At 42.4% G+C, this 13,959-nt stretch overlaps 1 protein-coding gene across 2 annotated transcripts in view; it reads right to left on the bottom strand.

Moving 5' to 3' along the window:
- SLC38A1 (solute carrier family 38 member 1) overlaps positions 1–13,959 on the bottom strand; it is a 74,237-nt gene that overhangs the window by 8,515 nt on the left and 51,763 nt on the right. For both annotated transcript variants that reach the window (XM_042467249.1, XM_042467250.1), the window contains 4 exons: positions 9,130–9,188; positions 6,311–6,445; positions 2,607–2,686; positions 97–197 (listed from right to left, as the gene is read on the bottom strand). In XM_042467249.1, coding sequence (XP_042323183.1) covers positions 97–197; positions 2,607–2,686; positions 6,311–6,445; positions 9,130–9,188 — 375 coding nt within the window. The remainder of the gene's footprint in view (positions 1–96; positions 198–2,606; positions 2,687–6,310; positions 6,446–9,129; positions 9,189–13,959) is intronic.

Here is a 13,959-nt window from a genome sequence, read left to right as displayed (position 1 = left end):
ACAGGTTTCCTCACACCAACATTTTGTTTAAAAGAACAATAAGACAGAAAAAACTGCCTAGATTTTTATACACATGACCAAAAACTGCTTACCTACCATAAAATGTCAAATAGCCAAAAATGGCAGTTAAGAAGTACATGAGAAACATGGCAAAGAAAGAGATTTTTGAAACCATCTGCATCTTTTTCTGTGAGCGACTGGGGGGGAAAAAGGAGGCAGGGGAAGCAAAATTATTATTTTGTACTATACATGAATACACAATACAGACAATATATCTTGATACAATCAAATTCATCACTGAGACTTGAGACTCCTGGGACCTCTAAAAGAAATGGTGAAGAAGAATGACTTGGACCAAACAATGGTCTACTTCTCATTCCATCTTGTCCTGGTGTTAATAACTCAAGGGATGGTTCACAATTTGCTTTTATAATACATATAATTGCACCCTGTAGGAGGAATGTTTGATGTGATCTGGGCAGTACACAGACACAACCGTACAGATTCTTCTAATGAGTAACTCAAAAAGTGCAGCCATTTGCTGTATCCTTGTAAAGTCCAGTCCACTTAAATATTTTCCACACCATTATATTTATTATATTTGTGTGCTGCCTGTCAAGTTGGCTCACATCCATTTAACATGGAGCAGCTAGATACAATATACAATAAGCAGTTCAGAGCAAAGAAACAGTGACTATTGACAATACCACACTACACTGTTATAATACTGTTATTCCACTTATATTGCTATAGCTACTTTCTCTGGTATCCTAGGATTTGCAGTTTAGGAAAGGGCATTTAGAATTATCAGCCAAAGAGCTCTTAAGCCTCACAAAACTATGAATGCCAAATGCAGCAGGAGACAGCCATAGCAGGAAAAATGGAATAGTGCTATAATAGTGTAATGCGGTAGTGTCCTAACATTAACTGGCAAGATCCTATCAAAATTACAAATTAAAAGCAAAGTTTTTAATGGAGAAAATTACATAAATGGAGTGACTTTTCATTGGTAATATCCCATTCATGGTAATATTCCTCTAATGGCAGCGGACAGGCCTCCAATAACATGCAGGCTTCCAATAATAATGTGAATACACTTCAATTATGGCACTGTAGCCATTTATCTACAGTTGACTCAGGATAAATGAACTCATTCTCAGGGCCCAACTAATGATATCAAATACAGTATATGGTTTAACAATGAGCATTACCCCTCTCCCTGTAAACAGCTGCTGCTGGGAGGCCCAAGAAGGATCAAGACAACTGTGGAGGTTGCATGGGTCAATATCATATCGTGATAAAAACACACTCTCTCAAAGACTTATTTGGTATCAGAGGGCCAAGAGGAACATTCCTCCCTTGATAAGTAGCTGTCCTTGAAGTGGACAGGGTTTATCAGAACCATAGTGAGCCAAGAAATTAAAAACAACAGCCACCATCAAGCTTCAAAATGCAAGAAGCATCTCTAATTTATAGCAGGCAATTATCTAGCCTGAAACTCTTGAGAACCCTGCCTTGTCAACAGTACTAGGCTAGATGGTCCAATGATCTGGATCAATATATGGCAGCTTTCTATGTTCTTGTGAGTTACTCTTCTTTCTCATGTATTACATCCCTTCTACTTTGTGTGTGAATCCAGTCAGGCTTTCTGATAGTTACCATTTTTAAAATTAAAAGGGGAGCATATCATATTAAATAATATTGCTTGCTGCTTACCAAACAGCAAATTTTGTCAATATCTAACAAAATAATTTAGTACAGTCAAAAAGTCTAGAAAAAGAAAACTGTAAGGTATGGCTTGGAGACATGAACCAGTCTTATGCAGCCTAGAAACTTGACAGAATTCTGAGAATTAAAAAATAGGTTTCTAGACTTCACAATTTATGGAACAACAATCATCAGAAACTGTAATGGTTAGAAAAGAGAAGGAAAACCTAAAAACTCAAAATGAGCTCTAGTTAATTTATGATTCCAAACCCCTTAATTCTTAGGTCTGAAAAGCTGTGTATCAAGCAAACAGTAGTCACAAGGAGAACTGAATATTGGAATGTGGACTATAACTCCCAGAATATTCCAACCAGTATGGCCACTGGTAAGGAGGGGCAATACCTCAGCAGTAAATGATGGTGTTGTTGTAGTAGTTGTTTGCTGTCTAAAATGCCAGGTTCAAGAAAGTATTATGGTTGTTTTGATGCCTATTCAAACTGAGGATCCAAACAAACAGGCCAAAATAAAGCTGCTTCAGATAACTTTGGAGGTATGCTGTTTAAATGATGCATGCGTCCTAAGAGGCGGGAAGCCGTGCCAAAGCCACACTCCAGTCCTAAGGACTAGAGTGCAGCTTTGGTGCAGCTTCTGGCCTCTTAAGATGTGTGTGTCATTTAAACAGCATACTTCCAAAGTGATCCAAAACAGCTTTATTTTGACTTGTCTGTTTGTGCCCTGAGTCAGCCATGCATTTACAGATGACAAGTGAGTCTATTGCTTTGTTAAAATAAAAGTTCCTTTGCTCTGAGAATTGACAGGAGTGCAGAGTGGAATTTCGTACCAATATTTTGCAGACATGTGGGTTCACTTTCATAACAGAACAATAAATATTTTCTTACTCTTTAAGTTCACAGTAGATTGGAAGGACTGAAGGATGACACACAAATGCAAATGCAATGGTGGGCAAAGCATATACTGTCTGTTTAGAAACAAAAACAAAACTGAGTATCAGCATAGTGAATATATTTTCCAGTCTCATTAATAAATTTTCCGTTTCAAATGTCTGAAATTGATATATCCCCACCAGCACACACACTCTTCAACTAGGTTTACCACCTTTTTGCTCAGGAGTGGGGGAATGACTCCTCTGTCTTTAATAGCTGCATGTCATGTATAATGCTGCCCAGAGCATGGAAATAATACTTTTGTGGAATACAACTCCTAGAATCCCTTAGCCAGCATGGCTAGTGGCTGGAGGATTTTGGGAGTTCTAGTCCAAAATAGTTTTAAGCTATGCTGCTGGCCAGTATGATAATGCAATGTGGGGCCAAATGCCATATAATGTGATGGGATGAGAAATGCCTTCACTCTAATTTAACAATTCCTTCCACTGGAGGAAAAATTCTCCAATCAGGGGAAGAGAGCCTATTGATCTAAGCCACTTGGTATGGAGAGAAGGCAGGATTTCACCAGCCTGAGCAAAAGCCAATGGAAAGTGAGCTGGCAGCAGCCAAACAAATCGAAGGCTGTGAATGAAAAATAATCGGTTGGTGACTTAGATTCAGATAGGGTTAAGCTGACTGATGAGAGGGGTCAGTTACAGTGAGGGTTCCAGAGAGAGATAGTTATTGTGTGGTTTCTAGATAGAAACAGAGTGTTAAAATCTAGGAAGGAGGGATTTAATATTAGTGAAGAACTCTGAGTACTAGTGGAGAGATATCCTGAGGGATATAGATAGTCATAGTAGCAGGTTTATTAATTAGGTTCAAAGCCAGAAGAAGGACTGTGTGAGGGTCCTTGGTAACAGTAACCTAATAAAGGAGGAGAGTGGTGTACAGGAAACTGTCATTGTAACAAAATTGAAACTAAGAAAGTAAAACTCCCAAATGAAACAAGTAACACAAATACACGAAGGAACAAATGCCTTAGTCACCCACAAACAAATACCTATTGCTTGAAACAATTTCTAAATAATGTTCTGTTATTTTTTTAGTAAAAACTTGTCTGCAGCTTGATTGAATATCCACGCTAACCAAAGTATTTTACAGCAAAGTATACCTCAGATATTTATACAAGAGGGAAGGGGTTTTCCTCATAGATTGAAAGTCACAAGAAGGGAAAAGTGACTTAAGTGATGTAAACAATAAGAAATAGCATCACATTTGGTCCACCCTCCAGATTCTAAAAATAGAAGACCCATGCCAGAGAAAAGTCCACATGTTAACTGAATAGATTTGTTGTTGATAATTGCCTTTGTCAACCTTGAATCACGGTGACCTATGTATTAGAGACCTCAAAGTCGCCCTATCCCCAACCACCTTGTTCAGCTCCTGCAGACTCATGGCAATGGCCTCTCTAATTGAGTCTATCCATCTGGAATGCAGTCTTTTTCTTCACCTATTGCCCTCCACTTTACCAAGCTTTACAGACTTTTCTAGTGAGTCCCTTCTTCTCATGGTATGGCCAAAATATGACAACCTCAATTTAGTCATCTTTGCTTCCAGGGAGAGTTTGGGGGTGGTCTGCTGTAGGACTTATCCACTGGTCTTTTTAGTGGTCCACAGTATTCTCAGAATTCTTCTCCAACACCACATGGAAAATGGGTTTTCTGCACTGTCCAGCTTTCACAACCATCCATAGAAACAGGAAATACAATGGCATGGGGCAACCCTAATTGTGATATTTAATTATGTATCTTTACACATAAGGATCTATCACTGAATAGATAATACCTATTTAATAACATGTATAAAATGACATTTCAAAAATGCCTTTTCAGTACCAGGATATCTAGCAGAGATAAAGTTGTTATTAGATTTTACTCTTTGACTGCTTCAGCAAGGCAGAGCAGGGCTTTACATTAGTTCCTCCTCTCCATGGACTGTCAGCTCTCAGTGGGCACTCTACTTGGCTGCTACAGAAGGAGTGGGAAAGTGAGACTGAGCTGCATCTGTCCAAATTAGTCATTATAAAATGGCAAGTTAAAAATTGGTACTTAATTTGCTCACCATCTCTTTTCTTGTGTCTGTTACATACTTTTTTGTCTCATCACAACTGCTAGTCCTGACTAGAGTACTTTAGACTCAACTGCTGAGTGATAACAGTTGCATAAATCCCATTGTTTCAATGGATCTATTCTAGTTGCAACTGGCAAATGGATTCAGGCCAATAAGTAATTTGTATAATGCTTAAAAGATTGGTTGTTGTTGTTGCTGCTGTGTGCCTCCAAGTCATTTTTGACTTATGGTGATCATAAAGACATATGGTTTTCTTGGCAAATTTCTTCAGAGGGGGTTTGCCATTGCCATTCTCTTAGGTTGAAGGAGTTAGACTTGCCCAAGGACACACAGTATTAATTGATTGATTGTATTTATACACTGCTCTTCAGAAATGCTCTCAGTGGGGAATCAAACCCTGCTCTCCAAGTAACAGTCCAACACTCAAACCACTACACTACACTGGCACTCTTTTTAGGTGCTTTTTCAATGCAATATTTTGCATTTCTGCAAACCATATCTAAGACAGCAGAATATTCAAGGTAATTTCTACATTTTTTTCCCTTTTTCTGCAGCTGAGGCACTTGCCTACTTGAATGTTCTTTACTACATATATGTCCAAGGACCTTTGAATATTACACAGGGAAAAATTCTGGTATGAAAGAAAAAAGCAGAACTGAAGTTGCAGAAGATAAACAGTGGTTTTTTGTGGGTTTTTCGTGCTATGTGACCATGTTCTAGAAAATTTTCTTCCTGATGTTTCGCTAGCATCTGCTGGCAAAATGTCAGGAAGAAAATTTTCTAGAACATGGCCACATAGCCCGAAAAACCCACAAAAAACCATGGATGCTGGTCATGAAAGCCTTCAACTTCACATTGGATAAACAGTGGATTTGTAAAACCATATTTGTTCGTAGAGTCCTTCAGCTGGCAAAGTTCCTATTTGTCACCTAACCTCCATCTCTAAGACAAGATGTAACATACCTAAAAGAGTCTCAAAAGATTTCTGACTACTCTCTTTTTCAAGAAAGGAAAGATATTTTACAGCCTCTCAAGTCAGCAAATTCCAGCAGTAGACTGAGTGTATGTTCCAACATTTAATGTAAACCTAAAACTTAAAATGGAATCCATTTCTGGCATTCTTAAACATGGTGCTTACCTGTTCTCTGCTCTTATAAGCACATTTTAAACTAAGTTCTTGTACTTTGGCCTAAATCCAATGTTCTCTAACTAGATGCCCATCGCCATGACAGGACTTTCTTCCTCTCCTTTTATCCTTTCAGTCCTGTGTGCTTTCTGGCAACCTGCCCTAGAGGGTTTCCCCATCCCCCTGAGGACAATTTGAAGCTGAACGGAGGAGGGGATGCAATGGGGGGGGGGTCATTCCATTAGCAGTTCCATCAAAGGGATTGCTCCTTGGGATCCTGCCTAATCAATTTTCTTCTTTTATGCACTCTACTATCTAACTGTGTGACAAGATTTTCCAACTTCTATGCACAGTTATGCTTTAGAAAGAACATGTGATCTTTTCTATGCAAAACACTATTTTCCTTATAGAAATGCCTATAAGTAGGATGATATGACAAAAACTGTGGAGAGAAACATACCTTAGAATTAAAGGTCACATACTTGGGTGTGCACATATCCTCATAGACAAAACTAGAGTTTGAAAATGTCGAGTCTGTTCTATTTGTATTTGTTCCTGGAAGAGGACAGGGAAGCTGAAATTTCTTGTAGATCACCTGAAATAAACACCCAGAATTGAAAACTATTAGAACAAATTTACTGTTATTTTTAATTAAAGTTATGTAAAAGTTATACTAGCAAATGCCCTAAGGTTGGTTTATCATCATAAACCAGTATGATATTCAATAAAAGTAAACAATCAAAACAAAAATACAGCTGATTAAAATATTAAGAATGTTAACAGTTTAAATGTCAAATGATTTAAGTTAGCCATAAAACACATTAAAGATTAATGCAAGTCCCATTCTTAAGAACAGCTAGCCTGCGTCATACGCGAGTGCAACATATGCCTGGTGTGCCCCAGAAAAAGTAATGGGGCATGCACCCCTGGTGAGCACACCGCACCGCAGGCACAAGCCCCATTATTTCTAATGGAGCTCCAGCATATGCTGCATTTCCCTTATACGGGGGTCCAGAATGGATCTTCCGCATAAGGGAAGGGCCCACTGTACAGTGGTTTCAGCACTGGACTAAGGCACTGAGAAGCCAGGATTTGAATCCCTGCTCAGCCATGGAAACCTGCTGGTTGACTTTGGGCAAGTCACATTCTCTCAGCCTCAGAGGCAGGCAATGGCAAAGCCCCTCTGAACAAATTCTGCCAATGAAACCCCATGATAGATTTGCTCTAGGATCACTATGTCAAAACCAACTTGAAGGCACACAACAGTAAAGTCTCATAGTAAGTCTCAAATAGATTAGATTCACTGAAACAATGGAATTTACATAAATGTTGACTTATCCAGTTCCCACTGATTCAATGTGCCTACTCTAGTTGGAACTACCAACTGGATGTAGGTAAAAATGAGTGTCAAAAGGTCTTAGCATGACATCAAAATGTACACAAGAAGGGTATCCACAGAACAGGCTGGGGCAGCAGGAAAACAGGGAAGGCTCTTTCTCTGTAGCCAACCAAAATGTGCATTTTGGCTGGCCCCATAAAGTTATCACTGTTTTGTGTCAGGAATTATGGAAGAACTTTCTACTTCATGTTGACTGGACTTACCTCAGTGAGGGATTTTTAAAGGTCAGGACCAACATTTTTAGTTGGGACTAGAATAAGACTGACAACCATTGTAGCTCTGAACTGAGGACAACAACCACAACATCTTCACCAAATGCAGGGTTATGACTAACATCATCATTTTTTTCTTTCTTTCTCCCATATAATTTTGAACACCTTTGCAATGATGAAGAAGCCAGTGGAGCTTCAAAAGCTTGCAACATGTATAATGTGCATTTTGGTTATTCCAATAAAGGTATCATTGTTTTGAGACTTTTTGATACTGTACTAAGCAGTATAGTAGTTGATGCAGTGCCACAGTAATTTGTTTGAAACTATCCTGTCTCAATGAGCAGCCTTTCTGTTCTGTCCTGCACTAATAGCAAGTTCTAGCATCTTCAAAGGCAGCTGCATGTATAGCAATTGTAACAATCCAGGCATTGCATGGATACAGCCAGGCTATCCCTCTCCAGACAGAGTTACATCCAGTAGATCAGCTAAAGCTGGTAGAGGGTATCAGCTTTAGCTCGATCTATGAAAACTCCCAGAGTACAAAACAGCACCTTTTGGGAATACACTCCCACTAAGAGCAGGCTGAACACAACTTAGACAGCTAGGCAACTCATATTTTAGCATATCTTTCATCTTGTCTGGGTAAGTCTCAGCTTATCAACCCTCATCTAGTCCATTAGCAGATTCAACTATTGGTTCAGGATAATCTGCCTACACTGCATTTGATGGAAACAGAGCTGCCAGCAAATCACTTCATCCTTCCAAAAAACCCTTTCCCAGTAGTGTCATGTAGATGGTAAAAAACATGCAAATATGCCTACGGTAAGTTGATCCCTAAGGAACAGCAAAACATAATTTCAGTAGACCACAACTAGAATTCTCCAGCACCACCTTCTTGAATCAATCATCCAAACAGGAGCATAATCTCTATAAAGGAGTGTTTCCAATTTTCAATTCAGATGACCTTTCCACATGGTTGATGATATTGAAAGGTCTTGGAGACCTTTTGCCTTTTCTCTAGCAAAGGCCACTTTTGGTTGTGATAAACCAAAGTGACCATGGATCAAAATCTCAGAAAACTGAACAGACAGAGCTTAGCACTCTCTGCCTCCTCAAGTCTTGAAACACATCCAAAGAAATGTACAAGGCTGTGCATTGGCCACCTCCGCCCTTTAGTTTGCATCATCTGTAGACTATCCTGAAAGTGTAATTCAAACTAGTCATAAACAAATTCAAAGGGTTCAAACAGAGCTTTCTTTTGTTCAGCCTGTAAAAAGCCAAAAACCATCTGGAAAAGTTCTACAAGGTTACAGTGTAAGGATCTAAAAGTCTTCTCATTAACATTGCTGCAAAATTGTTAAATTTGGCATGGGTCTTCTTCTGTCTGTGTTCATCCTATGTTCTTTTCACTGTGTGCAATGAAGCCACATGGGCTCAGTCAGAAGGAACAAGGCACTCAGTCACAATCATGTCAATACCCTGCATCCCTCTGGAACCAAGGCTGTGATATGAGCACTAGTCATATCAGCAGGAAAATCCCTCAGAGCCATCAGAAACCCATTGGATTTTTGTCCCTTTGAGTGAAGAAAAGATCCACAAGTGTAAAGAAATGGCTTTAACTTGGAAGTTAGTTACTCTAATATAACTAAAGCATCAAGTAAAACTTACCACTATGAGAAAAAATACCATGCAAGTCAGAGAAAAACCACTTGTATAGCCAAGATATCCTGGGAGAAATTAAAAAGACAACATATTCAGCAACTCATTCTGTCATCACATGTATTTAGATACTTAACCAATTACAGTTTATGGCTATGATTTCTTATTTCATTTTAAAGGATATATATGCTGCTTTCAAACTAAGGTATCATAAAACAAACAGGATAAAATGCAAACTAAATGTTAATACATACCATTAAATAACACTGTTGAAAACCAAGTATAAAATGAGGGGAGGGAAGCAGCGACCACTACAAAAAACATTTAAAAATCTATACCAACATCAAATGACTCAAATGAAAACAGATGTAAATACAGTGGATTCTTCGTAACCACCTCATGGATACCAAAACCCCCCCCACAAACCACACCTGGCCCCCTGAGGGAGGGGATATCCCCCCTTTAAGAAGCTGGTTATTAGCCAGCCAAAGTGAAAAGACACCATTGACAGATGGCCAACAGTTCAACTAAGGCAAACACTAACAAACAGAAATATCTGCAAACCAGAGAACATCAGGTTATACCTGGATCTGCTGATAGCACCCAAGGGTGGGCAGGATGCTGGGACCTTATCTGCTGCAAATAAATGTATCACAGGCAAGTACCAACATTCTTTTTCCCAGGAGAAAAGCTGCCATCTTCCTGAAGAATGGGATTTACCAAAGTGCCCCCCCCCCCAGAATAGGGAGGGAGTGTGACAATTAAACGGATGATCCTTGCATCACCTGCTGAAGCACCTGCCTCCCAAAGGCCACCTCCATGGACTGGAAGACATCCAGCTTGTAATGTCTGATGAAGGTGGAAGGGGATATCCAGGTTGCTGCTCTGCAGATCTCTGCCAGAGAAGCATTGGTGGTCAGGGCTGTGGATGTGGCTGCACTCCTGGTCGAACGTGCCATCACTCCTCCTGAGGGATCAAGGCCCAAACATTCCTAGCAGGCCCCAATGCAGTCTCTGATCCATTTACTCAGCTTGAAGGGGGACACTTTTCTTCCTAGGGAGCAATGGCTGAAGGAGACAAAAAGGGAGTCCAAAAGTCTGAAACTATCGGTCCTTTTGATTTAAATCTTGATGGCAATTCTCACATTGAGCATGTGCCAGATCTTTTCCAAGTCCTCCGGATGAAGACAGAACGAAGGCATTAGAATGTCCTGGGAGACATGGAAGGCTGAATTGACCTTCAGCACAAAGGAGGGGTGCAGGCCCATCACTACAGAATCTGGACAGAAGATGCACAGGTCTTCTATGGTGGACAAGGAGCCCTGATGTGATGGCTGTCAGGAAGAGGACCTTCCAAGGCCCAATGTTTCAAAGACTCGAAGGGCTCAACTGTCAGGGCCTTGAGGACTGTGTGGAGGTCCCAAGAAGGGAACCGGTGTCTTGTCGGGGGTGCTTTGATGGTCATGCCCTTAAGTAGACTCTTGATGTGAGGATGAGATGCCAACCTAGTTGCCCTCTTATGCAGTAGAATGGATGTAATCGCCGTCACCTGTCTTTTCACGGTGTTAGGCCACAGACCGCGCCTGATGCCATCCTGGAGGAATTGCAGCATGTCTGACACAGAGAAGCTGAGGTGGTTCACCCTCCTAATTTTACACCACCTGTAGAACACCCTGAAGGTATGCTTGTAGATTCAATTTGTTGATGGCCATCTGGAAACAAGAATGGACTCGATTCCTCCAGAGAGTAGCCACAGCCTACTAACATCTGTAATTCAACCTCCAGTCGTGAAGCTGTCCCTGACCTAGAAGGTCTGTGCGCAGAGAAAGAGGGAGCCTCTCTGAAGCCATGTCCAGAAGTTCTGAGAGCCACCAGGATCACCTTCAGGCCATCCTTCCGTATCTTGCTCAGGACCCTTGGGAGGACAGAGATCGGGGGTGGGGGGAATGCATAGACTAGGGATGTTCGCCACCAGAGATTGAGCATGCCAAAGGGCTACGCCTTCTCTGTCTTGTAACAGGAGACAAACCTCGGTAACTTTGCATTCACCGGCGAGGCGAACTTATCCATCTGAGGCCAGCCCAGGGTGTTTACGATCTCCTGGAAGACCTTTGGGTGAAGGCTCCACTTCCCCTGGTTCACATCTGTCCTGCTCAACCAGTCAGCTTTTGAACTCAGCTCCCCGTGGAGATGTTCTGCTTCCAGGCACAGGAGATTCTTCTCCACCACTGAAAAAGGAGTCTGGACATCTCCACCGAGGGTTCTGCCCTCATGCCACCCTCACAGTTCAGGTGCACCTTTGTGGTAATGTTGTCTGTCAGTATAAGGACTGTCCTGCCTCTCACTATCGAGGAGAAGGCTAGCAGGGCCAGCTTGGCAGTCCTAGCTCCAGCCAGTTGATGCTGTAGGCCTGTTCCTCCTCCGACCCATCTGCCCTGGTTGCAGTGTGCCCCCCTGCCTCTCAGGCTCATGTCTGTGGTGATCTGTACTTGCTTCAGCCTCCAGATGGGGCATCCCCCGAGAACAGTAGGGAGATCCACCAGTGCAGAGAGTACAGGACTTGTTGAGGGACCTTGATCTTCAAGGAATCTCTCCTCACAATGGCCTCCTGATGGGAAAGCAGTGACCATTACAGGTGCTTGGCATGGAACTGGGCTCAGGGAAGACAATCCATCACCACAGTGGGTGGCGCAGTGGGTAAATGCCTGTACTGCAGCCATTCACTCAAAACCACAAGGTTGCGAGTTTAAGACCAGCAAAAGGGCCCAAGCTCGACTCAGGCTTGCATCCTTCCGAGGTCGCTAAAATGAGTACCCAGACTGTTGGGGGCAAATTAGCTTACTTGCTAATTAGCTTACTTGCTGTTCACCGCTATGATCTTTGGAATAGCGGTATATAAATAAAAAAACACACAAAAAAACCAACAAAACAAACAATCATCATGCCCTGTGGCTGGGCCAGGACCAACTGCCTGGTCTTGGGCTGTCCAAGGATTGTGCACACGGTCCAGCGGTAGGGATACATCCCCCCCCCCAGTCTATTCAGGTTCCAAGGTGATGGATATGCTACGAGGGGCGGAAAGAGCTCTTTGAGTGGTTCACTCAATGATCTGAGAATCTCCTTGACATCTCTCTGACTTTTATGGAAGGAGTACACCTGTACCAACAGATCATCCAGGTATAGATAAACATGCAGGCCGAGTCTCTCCAGTGGGTCACCTGGGTCACCATGATCTTTGTGAAGACCAGAGGGGCCAAGAACAGTCTGAATGGCAGGCCTTGTATTGGAAATGCTGATTGTCATAGGCGAAGTGCAGGAAGCATCATTCATCCGAGTGGATTGGAAAGAGGAAATAGCTATCCCGGAGGTCCAATGATGAAAGAAAATCTCCTGGCTAGATTGCTTCTAGGATGGAACACAGAGTCTCTCTACAGAACTTTCTCTTCTTGACAAGAGTTTAAACCCCTGAGGTTAAAATGGTCCTCCACTTTCCATTCTTCTTTGGCACAAGAAAAAAAGTCACCTCTATGACCAGGGCACTGGTTCTATTAGCATCAACATTCCAGTTCTTGAGCCAGAGCTGGCGGTGGACCGCAACCACTGCAGCCTGAGCTCTGGAACAGAACTACACTGCATACAGGGTCCCATCAGCCATGTAGGCTGAGGCCAGAGCAAGCTTATTAAGGCTCTGCCTGAGATGGGTGTCCTGGAGGGAAACCTCCTCAGTAAATCCTATATTCATTGAATGTACACCCTAGCCACCATCAAGGCAGCACTGCTGTGATGACAATGCACGTGACCTTGTGGGCCTTCTTAAGGGTCAACTCCACTTTCTTCCAAATGTGTCCTACTAGGAGCGTAGGTAGGAAAAAGACTGGCTTCCTAAAGGGGGGGAAAGCTGTGGTTTGTTTGTGTTTTTTCCTGCCTATTAGGGAGCAAATGGGAAGAGCTACCCATTCTTCAGGAGGATGGGACCTTATCTACTGGGAAATCAAGCTTTGATTGTCAAGCTGTGATTGGCTGAACTTGTGGATATGGAGGGCCGACTGTAATCAGATTTTTAGAAGCACATTTAAAAAGATACACTGACTGGATTAAGAATATTTTCCATGGGACGGAGCTCCAAAGTAACGAAACCATGACCAAGAAAGCCTGACTGCTATTCTCTTAGGCGGGATACAAACCGCCATATAGTACGTATAGGATACGTACTAGGGTTAGGAAGGGGCGGTGCTTCCGCACCCCTCTAACCCTAGTACGTATCCTATACGTACAAGATGGCGGCGCCCCTTCTATATGGGCGCCGCCATCTTTACGTACTGGACGCATAGCGTCCAGACGTGTCGCGGCGCCTATGACGTCACGAATGCGCCAGCGGCACTTCGCGACGTCATCAGTGCGCTGCAAGAAGAAGCTCTGAAATGGAGCTTCTTTTTTGCTCCACGTGGGAGCCGCGCAGTTTGGCTGCTGCGGCTCCCGCGCGGAGCAAACGGTGGCGGCGGGGACGCGCCGCAAAGCGGCGGTTTGTATCCCGCCTTAGTGAGTGATCCATGAGCAAGACCTCAGAGTCAAATCTTAATAGTGAGGTAGGCTTCTATGAGTAGAGATGGTTCTTCATATAACTTGGTACCAATTTACTTAGGATTCTGATGGTTAACAAACAGTCCTTAAAATTGGGCCCAGAAGTGCATTATCAACTACACTGGTACCCCGGGTTACGAAATTAATTCGTTCCGCTATTTTTTTCGTAAGCCGAAAATTTCGTAACCCGAAGCGCTTTTCCCATTGAAAATAACTAATGCGTTCCAAGACCTCAGACTGAACCTGCAAGTCAAAACA

Source organism: Sceloporus undulatus, chromosome 5 (assembly GCF_019175285.1).
Source record: "Sceloporus undulatus isolate JIND9_A2432 ecotype Alabama chromosome 5, SceUnd_v1.1, whole genome shotgun sequence".
Lineage (NCBI taxonomy): Eukaryota > Metazoa > Chordata > Lepidosauria > Squamata > Phrynosomatidae > Sceloporus > Sceloporus undulatus.
This window is presented reverse-complemented; position numbering and strand designations above follow the sequence as displayed.